Source organism: Nuphar pumila, chromosome 1 (assembly GCF_984573655.1).
Source record: "Nuphar pumila chromosome 1, dmNupPumi1.hap1.1, whole genome shotgun sequence".
Taxonomy (NCBI): Eukaryota; Viridiplantae; Streptophyta; class Magnoliopsida; order Nymphaeales; family Nymphaeaceae; genus Nuphar; species Nuphar pumila.
Genome location: NC_143249.1, coordinates 156,079,637 through 156,104,006, shown reverse-complemented (window position 1 = coordinate 156,104,006; position 24,370 = coordinate 156,079,637). Strand labels below are relative to the sequence as shown.

Sequence of the window (24,370 nt, the reverse complement as noted above, 5' to 3'; positions counted from 1 at the left end):
TAAGTGTTATAAAGCAGTAAAAAAAAACTTTATATGCAATTCTATCGTACTCATATGTGTTCAAAGGCAGTAAAAAAATAGTATATGTGATTCTATCATGCTCATATGTGCTCTAAGACCGTCAAAAAGCTGTATATGTGATTCTACCATGCTCATATGTGTTCTAAGGCAGTAAAAAAACTTTAAATGTGATTCTATCATGCTGATATGTGTTATAAGGCAGTAAAAAAACCTTATATGAAATTCTATCATGCTCATATGTGCTCTAAGGCAGTAAAAAAACTTTATATGTGATTCTATCATGCTCATATGTGTTCTAAGGCAGTAAAAAAAACTTTATACATGATTCTATCATGCTCATATGTGTTATAAAGCAGTAAAAAAACTTCATACATGATTCTCTCATGCTCATATGTGTTTTAAGGTAGTAAAAAAACTTTATATGTGATTCTATCATGTTCATATGTGTTATAAAGCAGTAAAAAAACTGTATATATGATTCTACCATGCTTATATGTGTTCTAAGGCAGTAAAAAAAACTTTATACATGATTTTATCATGCTTATATGTGTTATAAAGCAGTAAAAAAACTTCATACGTGATTCTATCATGCTCATATGTGTTCTAAGGCAGTAAAAAAACTTTATATGTGATTCTATCGTGCTCATATGTGTTATAAAGCAGTAAAAAAACTTCATACGTGATTCTATCATGATCATATGTGTTCTAAGGCAGTAAAAAAACTTTATATGTGATTCTATCATGCTCATATGTGTTATAAAGCAGTAAAAAAATTGTTTATGTGATTCTACCATGCTCATATGTGTTCTAAGGCAGTAAAAAAAACTTTATACATGATTTTATCATGCTCATATGTGTTATAAAGCAGTAAAAAAACTTCATACGTGATTCTATCATGCTCATATGTGTTCTAAGGCAGTAAAAAAACTTTATATGTGATTCTATCATGCTCATATATGTTATAAAGCAGTAAAAAAACTTTATATGTGATTCTATCATGCTCATATGTGTTCTAAGGCAGTAAAAAAAACTTATACATGATTCTATCATGCTCATATGTGTTATAAAGCAGTAAAAGAACTTCATACGTGATTCTATCATGCTCATATGTGTTCTAAGGCAGTAAAAAAACTTTATATGTGATTCTATCATGCTCATATGTGTTATAAAGCAGTAAAAAAACTTCATACGTGATTCTATCATGCTCATATGTGTTCTAAGGCAGTAAAAAAACTTTATATGTGATTATATCATGCTCATATGTGTTCTAAGGCAGTAAAAAAACTTTATACATGATTCTATCATACTCATATGTGCTCTAAGGCAGTAAAAAAACTTTATATGTGATTCTATCATGCTCATATGTGTTTTAACGCAATAAAAAAAACTTTATACATGATTCTATCATGCTCATATGTGTTATAAAGCAGTAAAAAAACTTCATACGTGATTCTATCATGCTCATATGTGTTTTAAGGCAGTAAAAAAACTTTATATGTGATTCTATCATACTCATATGTGTTATAAAGCAGTAAAAAAACTGTATATATGATTCTACCATGCTTATATGTGTTCTAAGGCAGTAAAAAAAACTTTATACATGATTTTATCATGCTTATATGTGTTATAAAACAGTAAAAAAACTTCATACATGATTCTATCATGCTCATATGTGTTCTAAGGCAGTAAAAAAACTTTATATGTGATTCTATCATGCTCATATGTGTTATAAAGTAGTAAAAAAACTTCATACGTGATTCTATCCTGCTCATATGTGTTCTAAGGCAGTAAAAAAACTTTATTTGTGATTCTATCATGCTTATATGTGTTATAAAGCAGTAAAAAAACTTCATACGTGATTCTATCATGCTCATATGTGTTCTAAGGCAGTAAAAAAACTTTATATGTGATTCTATCATGCTCATATGTGTTATAAAGTAGTAAAAAAATTGTTTATGTGATTCTACCATGCTCATATGTGTTCTAAGGCAGTAAAAAAAACTTTATACATGATTTTATCATGCTCATATATGTTATAAAGCAGTAAAAAAACTTCATACGTGATTCTATCATGCTCATATGTGTTCTAAGGCAGTAAAAAAACTTTATATGTGATTCTATCATGCTCATATATGTTATAAAACAGTAAAAAAACTTTATATGTGATTCTATCATGCTCATATGTGTTCTAAGGCAGTAAAAAAAACTTATACATGATTCTATCATGCTCATATGTGTTATAAAGCAGTAAAAAAACTTCATACGTGATTCTATCATGCTCATATGTGTTCTAAGGCAGTAAAAAAAGTTCATATGTGATTCTATCATGCTCATATGTGTTATAAAGCAGTAAAAAAACTTCATACGTGATTCTATCATGCTCATATGTGTTCTAAGGCAGTAAAAAAACTTTATATGTGATTATATCATGCTCATATGTGTTCTAAGGCAGTAAAAAAACTTTATACATGATTCTATCATGCTCATATGTGCTCTAAGGCTGTAAAAAAACTGTATATGTGATTCTATAATGCTCATATGTGTTCTAATACAATAAAAAAAACTTTATACATGATTCTATCATGCTCATATGTGTTATAAAGCAGTAAAAAAACTTCATACGTGATTCTATCATGCTCATATGTGTTTTAAGGCAGTAAAAAAAACTTTATATGTGATTCTATCATGCTCATATGTGTTATAAAGCAGTAAAAAAACTGTATATATGATTCTACCATGCTTATATGTGTTCTAAGGCAGTAAAAAAAACTTTATACATGATTTTATCATGCTTATATGTGTTATAAAGCAGTAAAAAAACTTCATACATGATTCTATCATGCTCATATGTGTTCTAAGGCAGTAAAAAAACTTTATATGTGATTCTATCATGCTCATATGTGTTATAAAGCATTAAAAAAACTTCATACGTGATTCTATCCTGCTCATATGTGTTCTAAGGCAGTAAAAAAACTTTATATGTGATTCTATCATGCTTATATGTGTTATAAATCAGTAAAAAAACTATATATGTGATTCTACCATGCTCATATGTGTTCTAAGGCAGGCAAAAAATTGTATATGTGACTCTACCATGCTGATATACTGAAATAAATTATATCCAATGCGCCTAAGTTAAGGCAATCAAAGTTATATGAAATCTAACGACATGCAATACATCACATAAAACTTTTATACATGAGAAGCACCTGCAATCGAAGTTCCCTTGTCCTGCAAAAAAATATTGAACTCATCTTGGAGAACATCACGCACTGTTTCATGAAAGTAGTCACACATTGTGTCCTTAACGATTTGGCGTACATCATTACCGTCAAGAATATGATGTTTGGAGCTGATGTGTATGGGAGAAGTCTGTGAGCCATGACTGGAAGAAGCAACAACTGGTGATGTGTTCATATTACTCCCAAACCCGAACACACGACCCTTTTTTGGGTTCACCTGCTGCAGTCACCCATGCTGCAAGATCAAATGATGGATGCTGAGTAGAGTCATCACCATATCGCTCTACCATTTGTTTCTCATATGCCTCCTACAAAATGATGTTTACAGTATGCATTAATAATTAAGAATTACGATGTTTATGATAACTTGTATATTATAATGATTATTAATACAATAAATACATATCGTTATCGTTCTCGCCTTCTCTGATACAAACTCTCCCGTGGTTTACGTTTATGTGTTTCAACAAACACATCTTGTATGGCACAATGCCTCCTTTTTCTGCTTTCTGCGAAGTGAAATGATAAAAGATTTAGTTAACAGGTTTGCAACAATACTTATAAAATTGACAATATATATATATTGATGAGTTATCATTTTCTTCTGGAGGCTCCCAAAAGTCCTAGATTCACCTGTGTGTAGATGGGCTTCGAGCATTTCCGCTGGATTTTGTGCAGCCTTCGCTGAGCGGTTTCGAAATGCATCCCCCGATCACTTGTCACACATTCCCTCCAAATAATCTCTCCTCATAGTAATAGGGCCATGACCCTTCCACTGTAGTGGATCATCTATTCCGCCAGATACTTTTTTTGCTGCAGTCTTCATATTGTGCAGCATGTCTGCAAATTGATTGGCAGTCACCTTCTGTCACACCTTCCTTGTATCATTTTCCTCCACCGTAGTTGCGAAGCGATTCGAAGCCTACAAATATTTTCAGAAAGTTAGTAGACATGACTAAAAAAAATTTAAATATGAAACACATTAACTATGAGAAATAATTCTATACCGTGAATGAGGACCACAATCTGTCTAACACCTCCTTTGGGTACTCTTTCCATTGAGCAACAGGTCCTGGTAGATGTTGAAGTAGTGAATTCCTAATATCGCGTACTACTTCTTGTGGCTCGAACCTCGTGTTTCACATGAATTGGTACACAGTAAATATCAATATACAATATTTATAAGATATGAAATAAGTGAAAGCGAAATACTTACGGTCGATTATCGAAATACACTATTCAAATGAGTCTTCTTGTGCCAGTCTGAGAAGACTCTACATCCTGTGTTGGCTCGTGACTTGTATGATCAACTGGTGTAGGTGGGTCATATACAGGCGAAACATCATCTGTAAAAAAATACGTTAGAAATTCTCAGAATGCACATTTCAACTAATCAAGTATCCAATTAGTTAAATGATATACCTATCAAAGGAGCCCATGAAGATGAAGGCTGAGCCTGGCTACCACTGGATGAACGACCACTGTAAACTCCACGAACCATATTCTAACAAATAAAAAATGTCATGCAATACATTCAAATTGTTTAATGCATAACTTATAAACTTAATTTCGTATCAAAACAAAAGTGAATGACATTAAACCAAAGAATAAAGGAAGGCATAAAATTATCCAACCTAAACCCCTAGGGACACAATGGACCAATCCTAAACCTCAACTCATCAATGGTAGTGCAACAACAGAATAAGTCATGTACCTAGGGCGACCAAGCATACATCATAATAATGTCATCATTCACTTGTATGTTTTCATATACCTGACCAGAAAAAAATAAACAGACTACAAAGACATCACTCGGTAGCAAGAGCACTCTAGGATTTGTAGAAATTCTCCCCATTCACAAAGAACGACACCTTCAAACACCATAAACTTTTCCAATGCTCATAACTTAATTTGCTACAGAAAAGTTCCCAGCTATGCTATCTCATATGCTTATTTCAACTGCACTTCTAAAAAAATGAGTATCCAACCGCCACACTTGCTTTCTCCATTTTAGAATAGGATCTATCCTGCATGTCAGATGACTTTTGTAGGACACAGAATCATCAAAATTAAGTTGGAAAGTGGTGGTGTTAGTAGGCTCACAAACATAAAAAAAAAAAGACATAAAGGAAAGCAAAATATTGAGAAGGGCTACAATGCAATGCAATGTTGGGGCCCCTCTTGTTTCCCAAGGACTTTATATGGTATGTCAATAGAAAACCTCATCATCCTTAACGCAATCACTCACAAATACTTAAAAATCAACATTACAAGATCATGGTCTCTCAGACCCACTCAACAATCAAATACCAAAATGAACTCAGGCACACACGACCAAAAACCAGAAAGGCCAATTAACTCTACTGAAGAAGACTCCCCAACTGACAGTAACACCCATTTAGACATTAAAAACTTCAGTCAGGCCATCCATCTCCAAACCTTTCACATCAATCTGATCAATACCCATCGAACACAAATGCTAATCAAACACATTAACAATGCAATGCAACCATACTTTTTCACAAAATCCCAAACAACTGCAATCCCATAAGCATGACGATGATAGACATCTGAAAAGCAACATTATATTCAACTACTCATTCTAATTGTCGAATGAAAAAATAAAAACACCCAAAACACGCATTTGCATGCTTCCCACGACAAATCCAATTGACACCCATGTAACAAACAAGTTATTTTTTAACGCATTTAAAGTAAAACCCCAAAAAGAGATCTATAACGTATTGGGTACAAAAACATAACCTGGAAATCACATTGTCTATCAATTAAATACCAAAAACCCCGAAAATTGTTGCATCGCCGGCAGGGGGTCGGCCCCCTGCCGGAAAAAATAAAAATGCAGACCCCTGCTGCCCCTACCGGAAAAAATAAAAGGGGCAGCCCCCCCCCCTTTGTCGGAAAAAAAAAAACTTTACATGCGGCGGGCGGGGGGCGACGGGTGGCGGACCGGGGAGCGACGGGAGGCGGGCCGGGGCGTCGGTCGGCGTAGCAACGGGCCGGGGAGTGCGTCGGTCGGCGGGGTGACGGGCCGGGGATTGCGTCGGTCGGCGGGGCGACGAGCGGCGGGGCGACGGGCGGCAGAGGAAGGCGTCAGGCGACGTAGGGAGGGTGGGAGAGAGGAAACAAGAAAAGAGGGAAAATAGTTTCTGATCAGATTTACGTGAAAATTAGCGACGAATTGGGCGACAGAATAATTCCGTCGCTAAGCCGGCGTAAATATATACAACTCCTTAGCGACGGAATATGTATGTCGCTAACGACGTCGCTACGTAGCGACAGAAAAATACCGTCGCCCAATTCGTCGCTAACCGCAGCGTGTTGTTGCGACAAAAATGGTCCATCGCTACATCTGTGAATATCACAAAACTTCATGATGGATTAGTGTCGCTCGCTAAGCTGTGGCTAATTAGCGACGAAAAAAATCCGTCGCTATTATCTATCACTAATTGACATTTTTCTTGTGGTGAAAGGTCATTTTATGGCGCTAATGGCGAAAAAAGGTACTTAAGTCTTTGCAAACACACCAGACTTCGATGCTAAGTGATGCCGACACACACGGGAAAACAAACCCCACGTGCTTAGATATGTGGCGCTCATGCAGACCCGAGAACACACACCTCGTGTTTTCGAGGGGAGAACATATAACCTGATTAGACCTGCTTCCGTGCCGGGGTGTTTAGGCAAGAAAGCGTGTCCGTATGACAGAGATTTATTAGGCCGCTTTAAACAAATTTTGTGCAATCTCTGAGTGTACGATAATTAAAGGACTCTTTTTTCTTTGTAACGTTAACTTGCTTTCTGAAAAAATAAAACCAAGCCCAAATCATACAAAAGTAATTTAAGTAATTTCGGTTTCTTGAAAAATCCTGTGTTCCAAGTCGGTGGTGGGAAGACCAGATCTGCACTACGAACACTACCACGCAATCGGGACTGGCTGAGTTAGAATTGGCAGTCAGAGAGAGTGTGATTTCTTCAAGCGAGCAAGTTAAAAATCAGCGGTTATTTTCCACCCTTCAAATTTTACTCCCTCCTGCCAGAGATCCATGGCGTCTAAGCACCATCACCTATCGGAAGGAGGCAGGGGACCCTCTGTAACCCAGAAAAAGTTCGTTCCCCAATCCCCAAAAGCGTCGAATTCTGATTCAATCCCCAACGCGCCGTTTACTACCTCCCTGAGGGAGAATTCGCGCAAACGTGAAGGTAGATCGTCGAGAAAACCGGCTGATTCCCGTGCTGATAGTGGGTCGGCTTCTTCGAGCCGCGGTGGGCGTGACGATATTCGACTTGGGATCTCCGAGAAGCTGGCGAGGTTCGTGAACTACTTGCCGCAGGATGAGGCGGTGGCGATCGGCCTTGGCGCCGAAGACGGCGGGCTGGATGCTGTGGAGTCGCAGAAGGTGGTCGACCTTCTGAACGAGGAGCTCTCTCGGTTGTTGAAGCTGAGCCCTCGGCAATTCTGGAAAGAGGGTAATAGTTTCTTTCTTTCTTTCTTCATTGTTTTCGGATTTCATTGTTTCGTAAATTTAGTCTAGAGTGGGCGAAATTGTGTTTCTTCTTTAGTTTCCATTTTAATTCTTTAATTTGAGGAACTGACGCTTGTTTACTGGATCATGACACGTTTATGTCAATTCGAGGAAATTTGTTGTTTTGTGAGAGATTTTTAGTAGGAATTGTGTAGAATTTTCTTTTTGTTAGTATGGCCATCATCATAATCTTTTTTTTTAATGAGATTTTGAGTGGGGATTGTATAGAAATTTCTTTTTGTTAGTATGACCATCGTCCTAGTCATGGTTGTTATTGATATTGAGATTAATATCTCATTTGGTTGCCGTAGACAACAAAATGCAGCTTAATTCTTTTTCCGGTTCAAGCTGATGCTTTTCTAGGTTTTAATTGGAAGAAACCGTGTATGTTGGCTGAAAAATGAAGAATATGTAATTGGAGCATAATGGGCGTATATTTCTGAAAGTTCTCAATGCTGAAATTCATGGCAGCTGACTTGGTGATTGGTGCTGGAAAAAAAGTGAAGAATGCAAGAGATTCTTTTGCAGGCATCTTCTAATTTCTTTCGACAAATTTCTCATTATCATTTCACTTTCTACAAATTCCTCATGATCATTTGGCTGCGTGAGTTCTTTTTCAATGAGGTGTCAAGGTTGTTATCAAATGCTTCCATTGTTGGATAAAAGTTTCATAGTCAGATCCTGTTTGGCCATTTCATATGGACATTGGTTTCTACATTTTCATGTTGCAATAGTTCTGTCAGTGTCACCGATATCACTGATATTTTGAAAATATCATGTCGGTAATTTAAGGTGGGACAATATTATTGGCAATATATTGTGATACTTTTAAAATATCGCCAAACTCAAAATATCCCGATATTTTTTCTATATTTTAAGCTTACATTTTCTATTTTTTTCTTTTTATATTTTAAAACCTTTTAAAACTTGTTTCTTTCTAGTTTTGCAAAAAAAGTAATGCAAGACTTTCTTGTCTTCTTGATTATTATTTATATGTTTTTCAAAATTTTAAACTCCTGAGATTTTCCCAAGAAAAAACAACTTTTGAAAATCTCTCCGCGAAAAACCCTCGGTGAGAAATTACCATGAAAGATATAAGTCACTATGGTTTCTAATAAGTGGGAGTTCTAAGTTAATTGGACTATACTAGTTTTGATCGCTTGACTAATAGGTCATGGAGGAGGTGATATAAGTAACGGCAATGCTGTGCGCTCAATAATGATCTAATTAGATTTATTCACCAGATATATTATGTTATGTACATATTTAAAGTGCCAATATATGCCATATTATAGTTGCAAGCAAGTTTGTTAAAAAAAGAAAGAAAAGTTCAAGCATGTCAAGAATATGTAGCATGACCTTCCTTAACATCTTCAACATGAACTCATATATGCTGTGAGCTATCCATGCTTACTGTATTATATTCTTACATGTATGCGTAAATGTGTTTGTGTTGATCAACCATCTTAGACCATGCTATATATTCATCAGTGCTCAACCATTCATGCAGGGTAAACTTCCGTCTTTATGCTGCTATTACCAGGATCTTCATCGACATTCACACGTGCCTGTTGGTCGAGTCATTTTTATTAACCTTATGTCTAATCTTTCCTGAGACCAAAAGAGAGATTGGCTTGTTTAGGTGATGCTTACTTGCAGATAGATAATTGGCTTATCCATGGCATGCTTTACTTGAAAACATTTCTGTGTCTGTGCGCATGCATGTGTGTCCATCATGCATATGTTTGTGGTTGTTTCTGTCTTGCCACCTTGATGATTATCTACTCTAGGATCGTATTTTATCTTAAATCTCTAACTTGTTGAAACAAATATTATTTTCTGCATGGAATGTGGTTCACAATTTTACCCACTCATTTTATGTTTTTCTCCAGTTGCTAGCGAAAGTTCTCTACACGATTTCTTAGATAGCTTTCTACAGTTCCGGAGTAGATGGTGTGACTTTCCTCATCATGGGTCCAAAGGAATGGTTGCTGGGGTGATAGTTGGGGAGGTTGAGCTAAGCCGCCGTGTCTTCATGTTCTTCTATCGCCTGTCAGTCTGGCTTTTATTTAGTTATGATTCTTTGGCATAATTGTTTTCCTCCATGTTGTCATGTCTAATTTGATCAGATCCAATTGTATGATGTAGATCTTCCAACAAAGATCCTGGAGCCCGCCCTAGTGATAGCCTAAGTTCCAAGGAGCATGCAGGTGTTCATCTTTACAATTTTTATACTTTGCGCGATATAAATATCTCTTTTAGCATAGCCATATTGGAGCGTATTTATGTGCCATACTGTATTCATTATGGCCTTCCCTTATGACCTGTGTAGCACTATTGCAAGAAAGGAAACTGCTTGACCTGCCAAAATTGTTGGATATATGTGCTATCTATGGTCATGATAACAAAGAGCTGACCAGATCACTGGTAAGTACTTCATGTTTCAATTGCATGTCGCTTGCCTCTTTTTAATTTTTGTTATCCAGTTTAACTACTATCTGTCAACTATGAAGGTCACAAGGATAAATTGTTTATATTATGAGAAAGAAATAAGCCTCTAATATTTAAGGATTCATCAAACTATCTCAAAAATTCTAAGGGCACATATCATTCACTAAAAGTTTTCAAATCAGGGCAGGTCAATTGGCACCATTAGCTGAATCTTGACTGAGTTTGGCCTTTTTTGTCAGATATTTTGTCCTCAAAAGTTCACTGAAGTGAATGACACAGTTGTTTCGGGCAAAGCTACACAACTTGGACCCACAACATTCAGAGCTGGATCTGGTTATTCATTGTCAGATTCTGTACTGAGAGGCTTACACCGGATTCAAATAGAAATGGATCTACATTTACTGAATGTTCCCCAAGACTGGACTCAGTTGCAAACCCACTTGGATTTGTCCTGAGTTTGACTTATCCATATTTTCAATAAGATCCTAGCTAGAGATCAACAAGCTGTAATTCAACAGGGCGAGAAGTTGACCAGCCTAGTGGGCCAGATAGACATATACTGCTTTGGGTTGGTAGGAATCAAGCCCTAGGTGGATAGAGCTCAGATTGGTGTTTATAGTGCATATCTGGATTCTACTTAATGAGCATAGATCCTTTTCACTTTATCTAAATGTCGAACCTAGACCATGCGTATCAGGACCCATCCCCACAAAAACCAGATTTTTTTGGGTCTAAGCTGGATCTACTAGGGCTGCCTCAAGGTGAGGTGATTCAGGCCTATGCCTGAAGTCACTAGGTCCAATCTATACCAATCATTATGTATTTTTATGTTTAGTCAGTCAATTTAAAGTTTAGCATTTTCAAACCTTTTGCTCTGTTTGGAATTTTTTTACATGCATCGATTTTGAAACGGTCAAATTATGTAATAACCCCATGTAAATGGTTCAATATCCTATTGGGAATTCAAGTGACTTGGGCAAATTGTCACTGGTTCAAAATGAAGATTCAACTAAATCTTGTTTAAACAGAGTTGTATACAGATCATCACTAAATTTAGTCTTAGGTCTAACACCTCGTCATGTAGACTGTAACCTCATCTTTTGGCTGTATATGCTTGCAAAATTAATCAAATAGATTTCAGGGCAGACAAGATCCACATTACGAACAGTCAGACAAGTGTCTATTGGACTAGAACTCAAGTTTTACCTACCTGATTTGATATGCTTTTCTTATGTAATATATACGTGGATTTTTGGTCTTTTTAACTTAGGCCTGGTAAGGAGTCATATTCAATGATCTATCCAAATAGGCTTCATAGGTCTGATCTTGTCAGGCTGGAGTCACATGGATTCTGTAAGAGCAGCTTTTACTACATCGAGATCTATGTCACATGAATGCAGATAGGGGAGTGGGACACGATGCGGATACACTTGGTGCAATACGATAGTTTTAAAACATTAGGACACGGATACATCTGTATGCACATATAGATGTGTGTATTGTGTATATAAAACAACAATTTTAAATCACTATGATTAGGAACATCAAATAATGAAACTATGTTGAAATTGAAATGTAATGTAATTGATGATAGATAAAAAAAAAAGAACTAAAGTGAATATGAAATAAGTATATAAGTTCATAAAAAAATAGATAAAGTTGATGACAATGTTGGCTGTGTGTAAAACTCATTTGTCTATGTCCATGAAGTGCTGTGTTGTCTGAGTGTCATGTCGTGTCGACATGAGATACACATGCTAAGTGAATTGTCCGTGTGGCATAAATTGAGATCCCAGGTGATTCAAGTTCCTCTCTGCATAGGAGGTGAATTAGAATAACCTGCTTAAACCACAATGACTATACGTCTTTAATGTAATGAAATGGTGGTCTTCTACTAAAGCACTTGAATCCACCAAAAAGAGTGTCTAAAAGACACTTCAAGCACAACCCATAAAAGGGCATAAAAGGAAGAACACAACAATAAATGAAAAATCTTTATTAATAACCAAAATGCTTAAAAAGCATTGAATACAAGTAATGGACGGGTTCACCTCTATTTATACAAGAGGAATGAAGAGGGAAGAGCTCAATTGAGCTCTCCCAAAAACACTCGTTGGACTCTAGTCCAACGGCTATCTAGAACTTGACTAGATTATATATCTAGTTCAAATGAAACTAGATATATATACAAGGCAAAAAATAAAATAAAAAAATAAGGAAATATATATATATATAATAATATAATGTAATATTATTATATATATATATGTTACACTTTATATTTTACATTTTAACACTCCTCAAACTTACGTACAATGAGCGAAAGTTTGTCTAAGAGGAAGTGAAATCTGGGAGCAACAAGAGGCTTGTTGAAGAAATCTGCTAATTGATACTCTGATGTAACATATGGCAGGTCAATAGTTCCATGCAAAATTTTTTCTCTCACATAGTGACAGTCCATTTCAATATGTTTGGTGTACTCATGAAATGTTCGGTTGCTTGCAATGTAGATCACACTTTTGTTGTCACAACACATTCTTGAAGCTTGTGTTGCTTCAACTCTCATGTCAGCTAGCAGTCGTCTGAGCCAAACAACTTCCATTGTGATGGTTGCCATGACTCTATATTCAGCTTCAGTGGAGGAAATAGAGACTTTTTGCTACTTTTTGCACCTCCACGAAATTAAGGACTCACCTAAGAAAACACAAAAGCCAGTGGTTGAGTGCCTATTATTAGGATCACCTCTCCAGTCAGCATCAGTATAGGCAATTAAATCTAATGATGATGATGAAGACAAGAAGAGGCCTCGTGAGAGAGAGGTCTTTAAGTATTTAATAATACGCAAAACTGCTCCCATGTGTACTGAAGTGAGAGCATGCTGAAACTGACTAGCTGTGTGTAAAACGTGTGCTATATCTGGCCTAGTAATGGAAAAATAGGAAAGCACTTCGATAAACTGTCTGTAAGGAGTGGGATCAGCAAAAAGTTCTCCATCATCAATTCTCATTTTAACATTACGAACTTCTGCAGTGTCCACTTTCTTATCATCCATAATGCCAGACCTGAAAACAATATCAAAGGCAAATTTAGATTAAGATATCAAATACCCACGAGGGGAATAAGCAACTTCAATTCCTAAAAAGTATCTTAATAAACCTAAGTCAGTCATTTCAAAGTGAGTTTTAAGAAGAGTTTTGATATTTGCAACTCTCTGTTTATCACCTCCGGTGATGATCATGTCATCTACATAGTGAATAATAACTATAATCCCTACATCAGAATTCTTAATAAACAAAGCAGTGTCGGTCAAATAGGGTTAAAAACCAATATCAAGCATTACATGACTAAACCTATCATACCAAACTTTTGATGCTTGTTTAAGGCCATAAAGAGTTTTTTCTAAACGAAGAGCCATAAAACGCTCCATATCAAGTTGTTTTTGACGGAGTTCAATGTCTTCGGGACAATGCCATTTTGGCTCTAAAAGAGCCAATTCTTCCCAAAGTTCGGACAACTCGTTGTAATATTCTCTAATGATTTTCTCCTTTTGAGTCATTGTTCGAACTTTGTCTTGTAAATTGCACACATGTGCAATATCTTTATGGGAATACATATTTTTGAGATATTCCCAAGCCTTATCAGGATGTTCGAACTTAGCAAAACTAGAGTATTTTTTAATGTCTATGCTATTAATTAACTATGACATAATTTTTTCATGCCCTATTCTCCACTCTTTCCATCTCTTTTCATAAGTGGCTAATGTTTTGCTCTTCTCCTCTTCCGTTAGAAGAACTTCTTTATCACTCTCTATCTTGGTGAGAGATTGTTTAGGTTCCGAATCAGAACCATCCACTACACCCCATAGCCCTTTTCCCCAAATGTGGTGCTTCATAATCGAAGCCCACATTACATAGTTAGTATCATTTAACTTCATGGGTATGATGGTGATCTTATCATTGTCATCCATCTTTTACAAGGGTGAGAGAGAAAGAGATGAGAGAAGAGAGAGAAAAGAAGAGATAAAAGTATGGGAGAGAGAATAGATAATACAAATTTTGTAGCAAAAAATTTCTTCAATAGTCTCCTTTTTCAAACGAATCTTCTTGAGCCAAAAAGAAGGTGATGAAACACCCTTTGCAAGTGAGGCATGGAAAAACGAGGCGAAAGCTTTTCACGATCTAAGATCTCCACAGCTCTTATACCATGTAATGAAATGGTGGTCTTCTACGAAAGCACTTGAATCCACCAAAAAGAGTGTCTAAAAGACACTTCAAGCATAACCCATAAAAGGGCATAAAAGGAAGAACACAACAACAAATAAAAAATCTTTATTAATAACCACAATGCTTAAAAAGCATTGAATACAAGTAATGGAGCGGTTCACCCCTATTTATACAAGAGGAATGAAGAGGGGAGTGTTAAAATATGATTGTACATATATATTTATATATATAGATCATGACACATACATACATATATATATATATTACATATATATATATGTCTATGTGTCTATCTACATGTATAAATTTATATATTTCCTTTATAATACCCACTAAGGGTAAAATAGTCTTTTTACCATTTCACGCCATGTATATTTTTCTCCTTTTTTCCCTTTTCTTTTTCTTTTCTTTTTCCTTTTTCCTTTTACCTTGGAAAAGCCCCCCTTGAGGGACGTTGGAGCTTCCAACGGTCACATTTGTGACCGTTGGAAGGGGCTTCAACGTCCCTTAGGAGCCCTTCCAAGGGTCCTCTTCTTGTGCCTATAAATAAAGGGGTTCTCCCCCATTGTATGTAAGCTTCTTTGAAGCCCTCTTGAGTGAAATATATTTTTTCACTTTATTTTGTGTGTTTTTACCACTTTTGTGGTTTGTTGTATTTTTGCCCATTAGTGGCTACTTGTGTATGTGCGTGTTTTGCTCTTGGAGATTTCGCTTCACTCATTTGGCACTTCATTACATGGTATCAAAGCAAGGTTAAGAAAGCTTCATCGGATTCTCACTTGACAAGTAATATCTATCCTCTCTTGCCTTTAAACCTTTTTTTTTTATAAATGGCCGACAAGGATGCAAAAATCGATCTCTCATTCAAATTGAATGGGACCAATCACCAAATGTGGGTGGCCACTATGGAAAATAACCTCAAAGGTAAAAAACTTTGGGGGTATGTGTGTGGGACCATTCCGGAACCTCAGTTGAAATTAACTAAGTTTTAAGGCAAGGAGGAAAAACTTTGAATGAAGAAGAAAAAGAGAAGGCTATTCTTGACTTCTATTCAAAAATGGAGGATTGGGAAAGTGAACATGCTAAAATTCTAGCATGGTTCATGAATAATGTGGGTTTAAAGATTTGCGCAAATCTTGCAAAGTTTAAGAAGGCCAATGAAGCTTGGTTCTTTATGAAAGAAATGTACATGCAAAGAGACCTTGCTTGGCATTTCTTTTTACAAGAAAAGATAAGAGAAACCAAGCAAGGTGACATGAGTATTAAGGACTATTATAGTGCCCTATCTTCTTTGTGGGATGAACTTGTTCTCCTTGAACTTCAATGGGAAGGTAGTGATATTGCCATGAGGCAAGAGCAAATGGAGAAAGAAAGATTCTTTCAATTTATTCATGGGTTTCATCCCGAATTTGAGCAACTTAGAGGATCCCTACTTCATAGGGCTTCTACTCCTCTAAGTGATATTTTGGCCGACTTATGTCAAGAAGAAACTCGTTTGGCCTTGAAAAGAGATGTTGATGAAGTTCATGCCGTAGCTAGACCAGGCAATAATGTTAGATCGTATAAACCACCCCATTTTTGGAAGAATAATGGTGGTTGAGGAAGATAGATTATTTGTCATAATTGTAATGAACCGGGTCATATTCGCCCGGATTGCCCTAAATTCAAAAGGAAGGTTGCTTCCGTTGGTGAAATTCCTCCAAATACAAATGAAGATTCAAAGAAGGATGGAGACATAAAGGAGTCCATTGCGCATCTTACCGAAACTCTTCAACAATTCATAAAGATGAACTCCTCTACATCATCTTCTTTGCCTTCCACTTCCGGTGCCGCCATTTCCTCTTTTCCAGGTATGACTTCTTGGATCCTTGACTCGGGTGCCTCCTTTCATATGACTCCAAATGCATCGCTTTTATCAAAACCAAGTCTAAACAAATTTAAATCATTTGTTTCAACCGCCGATGGAATATCCTTGGATGTTGAAGGCATTGGAAACCTTAGAGAAAACTTATGACCAAAACAAAGAATTTTTTGTTCCCAAAATCCGAATTATTCCAAAACTTAATTTAAATATTTTTTCCGTTTCTCAAATTACCGATTTTAAATGTAATGTCTCTTTTTTACCAACCCATTGCTAGGTGCAGGATCTCCGGTTCGGGAAGCGGATTGGGCAAGACCATAGAAGAGGAGATCTTTACTATATGGATTTTTTGTCTTTGCCATCTAAATCATTTTGTAATCATGTTCAATCTAAAGATATTGAGACTTGGCATAAGAGGCTTGGATATCCTAGTATGTCCAAGTTGTATCTCTTTCCTTTTTTGGAAAATTTTTGTAATACAAATACATTTACATGCAATGATTGTATTCTTGGAAAGATTAATTCGCTTCCGTATTTGCATAGTAATTTTGTGTCAAAAAGATTTTTTGAACTTGTGCATTCCGATGTATGGGGGCCAACATCCGTTGTGTCCAAAGGAGGATATTCCTACTATGTTACCTTTATTGATGACTTTTCTAGATATACATGGGTATACATTATTAAAAATAAATCCGCTGTCTTCAATATTTTTAAAGAATTCCATGTTCTTATTCAAAATCAATTTCAACACAATATAGCTATATTTAGATCCGATAATGGAGGGGAGTACATGTCTAGAGATTTTCAAAATTATTTTAAATCAAATAGAATTTTACATCAACGTTCTTGTCCTAAAACTCCGCAACAAAATGGTCTTGCGGAAAAGAAACGTAGACACTTAATTGAAACCACAAGAACACTTTTTGTCTCTAAAAATGTTCTTAAAATTTTTTGGGCCGAAGCTCTTCTTACCGCAACATATCTTATCAATCGTATGCCCTCCTCTTCATAAAAGAATGTATCACCTTTTGAAAAATTGTTCAAAATTACTCCCGATTTTAATAGACTAAGGATCTTTGGATGTAAATGCTTTGTGCTTGTTCAAGGACAAGACAAATTATCACCAAAGGCCCTTGAATGTGTATTCATTGGCTATGGTGAAAATTAAAAAGGTTATAGATGCTATGATCTTCAAAACAATAAACTCTATGTGTCAAGAAATATAAACTTTCTTGAGGATCAAAATGGTTTCGATATTCACACATCCAAAGAAGACATTGATTATTCCTTCCTATTTGATTTAGCTCCTAGAATTGAGTTCCTAGATACAACTATTTGTGATAATACTTGTGATGGGATTTTACATCATGATGACATACCTCAACATGATGAGGTTTTTCAAAATGAAAACCCTAATGATTTAAATGTATATACCCGGCGGTTAGGAAATGAACATCAACCGGCCCTTGAAAGACATTCTCAAAACTTAGAAGAATCTATTGATGACAACCAACCTAGAAGGTCTTCTCGTAATAGTAGGCCACCAAAAAAATTTGTATCTTACGAACCTTTTTCACCCAATTATAGAACTTGTCTCATGATGATACATTCGTATCATGATCCTACCTCTTATAAAGAAGCTAAGGATCATCTTCATTGGATTGAAGCAATGAGAATTGGATTAGAGACTCTTAACAAAGCCCAAACTTGAAGCATTATTCGTCAACCATTAAGAAAAAAAGCTATTGGGTGTAGATGAGTATATAAAGTCAAAACCAAATGTGACAGATCCCTTGAAAGATACAAAGCTCGTTTGCTTGCAAAAGGTTACGCCCAAGAATATGTGATAGATTATGAAGAAACCTTTGCTTCAGTTGCTAGAATGACTAGTGTACGAACGTTAATTGCCTTAGCCTCTATTAAATAATGACCGATTTATCAACTTGATGTTAAAAATGCCTTTTTAAATGAAACTTTATGTGAAGAAGTCTTTATGGATCCTCCGCCAGGTCTTGAAATTGGTAAAGAAAATATTCAAAAGTTAAACAAATATTTCTATGGTCTCAAACAAGCACCAAAAGCTTGGTATGATCTTTTTAGCAAAGTAGTTCTTGATAACGATTTTTCTTCTTATACCGATACTGCTTTGTTTGTTAAAACTTCTAATGAAAAGATAACAATCTTGTTGCTTTATGTTGATGACATGATTATCACAGGTAATGACAAAAAATGTATTGATCTTATTAAGAATATTTTGAAAGAAAAATTTGATATGTCTGACCTTGGTTTTCTAAGGTATTTTTTAGGTATTGAAGTTACATATTCCCCTAAAGCGTATGTCCTCTCCCAAATGAAGCTTGCCTCCGATATCATTGTCTGGTCTGGGCTCACGGATGACAAAAGAGTGGAGACTTCAGAAATGATCAACGCCAAGATGAGAGCCAGTGATGACACTCCTTTAGAAGATCCCACGCCTTATCATCAGTTGATTGAGTCACTAACCTATTTATCTATCACCAGGTCAGACATTTCTCATGCGGTTCATAGTGCAAGCCAATTTCAGACAGCTCCTTCTACCATTCACATGGCTTCAGTCTTGAGAATTATTAGATATTTGAAGAACACTATAACTAAAGGATTATTCTTACCCTCTTCTTCACCTCTTACTTTAATTGCTTATACTGACTCTGATTGGGGTGGTAACCCCGATGATCGTATTTCCACCACAGGTTATTGTGTGTTTCTTGGAGAGTCACTTATTTCATAGAGGTGTAAGAAATAGCAGAAAGTATCCCTCTCTTCTACAGAAGCCGAATATCGTGCGATGGCCACTACCACCACTGAGATTGTATGGTTAAGAAGTCTACTTAAAGATGTGGGCGTTTTATTCTCAACTCCTTCGAAGCTGTGTTGCGACAACAAGAGTTCTATCTACATTGCCTGCAATCACACCTTCCATGAACGAACCAAGCACATTGAGATGGACTGCCATTATGTTCGTGATGAGTTCCTCTGAGGCACTATTCACTTGCCATATGTTCGTACCGAATACCAGTTGGCGGACTTCTTTACCAAAGCTTTGCCATCGCTTCGCTTTTGCTTTCTTCTCAGCAAACTTTCGGTGATCTCCTCGTGTGTTTGAGGGGGGGTGTTAAAATATAATTGTACATATATATATATATATTTATATATATAGATCACGACACATACACACACATATATATATATATTACATATATATATATATATGTCTATGTGTCTATCTACATGTATAAATTTATATATTTCCTTTGTAATACCCACTAAGGGTAAAATAGTCTTTTTACCATTTCACGCCATGTATATTTTTCTCCTTTCTTTTTTCCCTTTTCTTTTCTTCTTTTTTTTCCCTTGAAGGGTCCTCTTCTTGTGCCTATAAATAAAGGGGTTCTCCCCCATTGTATGTAAGCTTCTTTGAAGCCCTCTTGAGTGGAATATATTTTTTCACTTTATTTTGTGTGTTTTTACCACTTTTGTGGTTTGTTGTATTTTTGCCCATTAGTGGTTACTTGTGTATGTGCGTGTTTTGCTCTTGGAGATTTCGCTTCACTCATTTGGCACTTCATTACAGAGAGCTCATTTTGAGCTCTCCCCAAAAGAGTCGTCCAACGGCTCTTATTGTAGCCATTGGACTAGAGTCCAACAATTATAACCCAGTCAAGTTCTAACAAGAACTTGACTAGATTATATATCTAGTTCAAATGGAACTAGATATATATAAAAGGCAAAAAATGAAATAAAGAAAATAAAGAAAAAAAATATATAATAATAATATAATGTAATATTATTATATATATATATATGTTACACTTTATATTTTACATTTTAACATTTAATGCAGTGTATGTTGGCTTATTCTATCCTTGTAGTTGATGACTATTCCTAGCTACTACTTTACACCTGTGTCACGTGGATGCAATTGTGGATACGTGGAGGTGACAAGATACGAGGGCCAAAATGAAGTTTCTGTGTGACATAGTTTGACACTAGAGAAGTGTTTGGTCCAATCATGTATAGATAGGAACCAACAATGAGATCGTCTTGAACCAAGAGAACTAAGCAAATCCATGTTATTAGAATTTATGGTGGACAACACATGCTAGTATTTTTTGGGATTCTTTTGGCATGATATTGGGGAATATCCTCCAACGTTCGACAAGACAATGTGGGTGTGACCTGGTATTTCTCCTTAGGCAAATATTTTGTTTTTGAGGTTATTAAATGCATATGCAAGGTAAACTATATTATGAATAAAATCCCTGTGCTTGAGTACTTCTTTAAGCTTTGTAGAAGGAAGATCGATGCACAACCACCTAGAGAGAGAGAGAGAGAGAGAGAGAGAGAGAGAGAGAGAGAGAGAGAGAGAGAGAGAGAGAGAGAGTCAGCTGCACAATAGAAAACTCGTTAACCTATGTTATTAGGGCTTCTCTCTATGTTAAATAGAGAGAGGCTAAAAAGAATAATTACTCTAAGCCCATTATGAAAACAAAATTTAAAATAACCTCTAATATAAAAAGGCTTAAACTTAAAACCACCTATTCTCAACACTCCCCCTCAAGCTGGAGCATAGATATCAATCATGCTCAGCTTGTCACAACATTTTGAGAAATTTGGTCTAGCAAGAGGCTTTGTAAACATATCTGCAACTTGGTCTTCCGACTTTAGATATTTGGTAGTGATATGACCAGCTTGAACCATATCTCTTACATAGTGGCAATCAACCTCAATGTGCTTTGTTCTCTCATGAAAGACATGATTGTTCGCTATATATGTTGCCGCTTTGTTATCGCACATCATGGTCATGGGAGAGGAAACCTTCACCTGAAGATCATGAAGAACAGTACGAACTCACATCAATTCAGCAGCTGTTTGGGCCATAACCCGATATTCTAATTCTGCACTCGACCTGGAAACCACATTTTGTTTCTTACTTCTCCAAGAAATCAAATTGTCTCCCAAAAACACACAGAATCCTGTGGTAGATTTTCTATCTACTACAGATCCAGCATAGTCAGCATCAGAATAGGCCACTATCTCCAGAGTTCCACCTTTCCTGAACAATAACCCCTTTCTAGGAGAAGATTTTAGATATCTGAGAATCATTATGGCTGCATTCCAGTGTACCTCAGTTGGTTTGTCCATAAACTGGCTAACTTTGCTTACTGCTAAAGCAATATCCGGCCTGTCACAGTTACATATAATAGCTTCCCTACTAGGGAGCGATAGCTTTTGCTATCAACTGGTTTTGACCCTTCTTCAAACAACTGAACTTTATGGTCCATGGGAATATTTGCTGGTTTAGCTTCCAACATTCCCGTTTCCTTTAATAAGTCAAGAACATACTTCCGTTGAGACAAAACCATCCCTTCATGACTCCTAGCAACTTCTATACCTAGGAAATATCTAAGTGAACCAAGGTCTTTTGTAACAAAGTGTTTTTGAAGATGAGCCTTTGTGTTTTCAATATCTTTCACATTGTCTCCTGTAAGGATGATGTCATCCACATATACCACCATAACAACTATGCCTGAGTTAGTTTTCTTGATAAATAGAGTATGATCTGCCGCTGACCTATTAAAGCCAAAGCATGACATCACTTCAAACAACTTTTGAAACCATGCACGAGGACTCTGTTTCAAGCCATAAATTGCCTTTCTTAGTCTAAACACCTTCTCACACTCCCCCTCAACCTCGAAACCTGGAGGTTGTTGCATGTAAATGGTCTCAGATAGATCCCCATATAGAAATGCATTTTTCACATCTAATTGCACAAGCTCCAACCATGCTGAACAACTACTGAGAGAACAAGACAAATGGTACCCATCCGTGCAACAAGAGAAAAGGTTTCAAAAAAGTCAATACCATATGTCTGAGTATACCCTTTCGCTACTAATCTGGCCTTGTACCTTTCAATAGAACCATCAGATTTGTACTTTATTGTATATACCCATTTATATCCAACAATGTCAGCATCTGCTGGGGAATCAACTAGATCCCATGTATGCTGAGATACTAAAGCATCCATTTATTCTTGCATAGCCAGCTTCCAGCGATTATCAAGCTCTGCCTGTTGATAGTTCAGAGGAATAGTTTCAGCAGATAAGGCTGAAATAAAAGACTTCATCTGATTTCCAATTCTGACATCGGAGACAAAATGAGATATGGGATATAAGGTACATTGTCGTGTCCCCTTTCGTAGAGCAATAGGCCTGTTATCATCATCATGAAGATCACTATTGTCAGTAGAACTTACCTCAGGAGAAGAAGAAGATGAAGGCTCTTGCGGAGGTGGAGCTCTACGCACATATACCAATGGAGGATTATTAAATTTGGAAGATGATGAAGTTTGGTTCGGTAATGATGGCACAGATTTCAAAGGAAAAGGAGGTATAGGTAATGAAAAAGACTCAGCTGGATCAACCTGCAGCGGGGAACTGGTACTGGAGTAATATGGAGTGGATTCCAAGAAAGATACATCCGCACTGACATACTCTCGGTGATAAATAGGATCATAACATCGATATCCCTTTTGATTTTTGGGATAACCTATAAATATGCATTTTGTAGCTTGAGCAACTAATTTATCACGGTCAGGGCCAAGTTTGTGTACAAAACAAACACATCCAAATATTTTTGGTGAGAAAGAAAAGAGTGGGGCATTAGGTTTTAGGATATGTAATGGAATTTGATCACCCACAGAAGACGAAGGCATGCGGTTGATCAGATAGCAAGCAGTGGTAATCACATCACCCCAGTATAACGCATGAACATTGGATTGAATCATAATGGTCCTCCTGGCAACATCAAGTAGGTGCCGATGTTTTCGCTCAACCACCCCATTTTGTTGAGATGAATAGGCACAGGAAGTTTGAGGTTGGATGCCCTGATCTTGGTAAAATTGTAACAGACCTTTTAATTTAAACTCGAGAGCATTATCAGTGCGAACAATCTTGACAATAGATTCAAACTGAGTTTTTATTTCAAGAATTAAGGATTTGATAATACCTGGAACTTCAGATCGTTCTTTTATTAAAAACACCCATGACAACTTAGAGAAATCATCAACAATAACAAGATAGTAACGACACTGAGTCCTAGTAGGAAACTCGAAGGGAACGAACTTCGATGATGCTTTCCCAACTGACATGCTTCACACTGAAATGATGTGGTGGAAGGAATTTGAGGAAAGACCGAACGAAGCTTTGACAATGAAGGATGACCAAGACGACGATGCCACTGAACAGGACTGAATGAGTGTTCCACTGCAGCATGAACATTACCCATTGGATGATGTAGGTAGTAAACTCCATTTTCTTCATAGCCTCCACCAATCTTCTTCCCCATCAGCAAATCCTGAAAATGACAACCCATCAGATCAAATATTACTCTACAGTTTTGTTCTCTTATAAGGCAACTAATAGAGAATAAACTTTGAGGAAAGTTTGGAGCATGAAGAACATTTTGCAACTGTAATGAGGAGGATATAAAAATATTTTTCTGACCAACAACCGGGGAGGAACTCCCATCGGCTAATGAGACTCCTCGATGAGCATTAATATCCTTTATATCTGAGAAAACAAGTGAATTTCCACACAAATGTCTGGATGCACCAGAGTCAATAATCCACTTACTGTCAGTCTGATGAAGATGATTTCCGGTTGAATAGGCAACACCAGCTACAAGAGGGGTGGAACTCAAAGGACGAAGAGCTATCAACTCATCATATTCAACACGACTGAGGGTGATACTACGGTCACTTGTAGAGATATTCTCCTATACATTTGTTGCCTCGATAGTAGTAACATTTGCTTTAAGAGCATATGACTTTGATGAAGAAGAGGTTGGTATTAGATTTGCTTTCATATGTATCTGGTTCAGCTTCCATAGGAAACAAGGAGAGAGAGAGAGAGAGAGAGAGAGAGAGAGAGAGAGAGAGAGAGAGAGAGAGAGAGAGAGAGGAATACACAATGGCTGGGGCAGCACTCAATT

The 24,370-nt window shown here is 36.5% G+C and overlaps 1 protein-coding gene across 1 annotated transcript in view; it reads left to right on the top strand.

Moving 5' to 3' along the window:
* The first annotated feature begins 7,153 nt into the window (after positions 1 to 7,153).
* The window catches only part of LOC149849244 (uncharacterized), a 108,868-nt gene continuing 91,651 nt past the window's right edge, over positions 7,154 to 24,370 (top strand). Inside the window, exons 1-4 of the mRNA XM_090013855.1 lie at positions 7,154 to 7,751; positions 9,700 to 9,859; positions 9,956 to 10,017; positions 10,140 to 10,234. Coding sequence (XP_089869981.1) covers positions 7,328 to 7,751; positions 9,700 to 9,859; positions 9,956 to 10,017; positions 10,140 to 10,234 — 741 coding nt within the window. The 5' untranslated portion in view covers positions 7,154 to 7,327. The remainder of the gene's footprint in view (positions 7,752 to 9,699; positions 9,860 to 9,955; positions 10,018 to 10,139; positions 10,235 to 24,370) is intronic.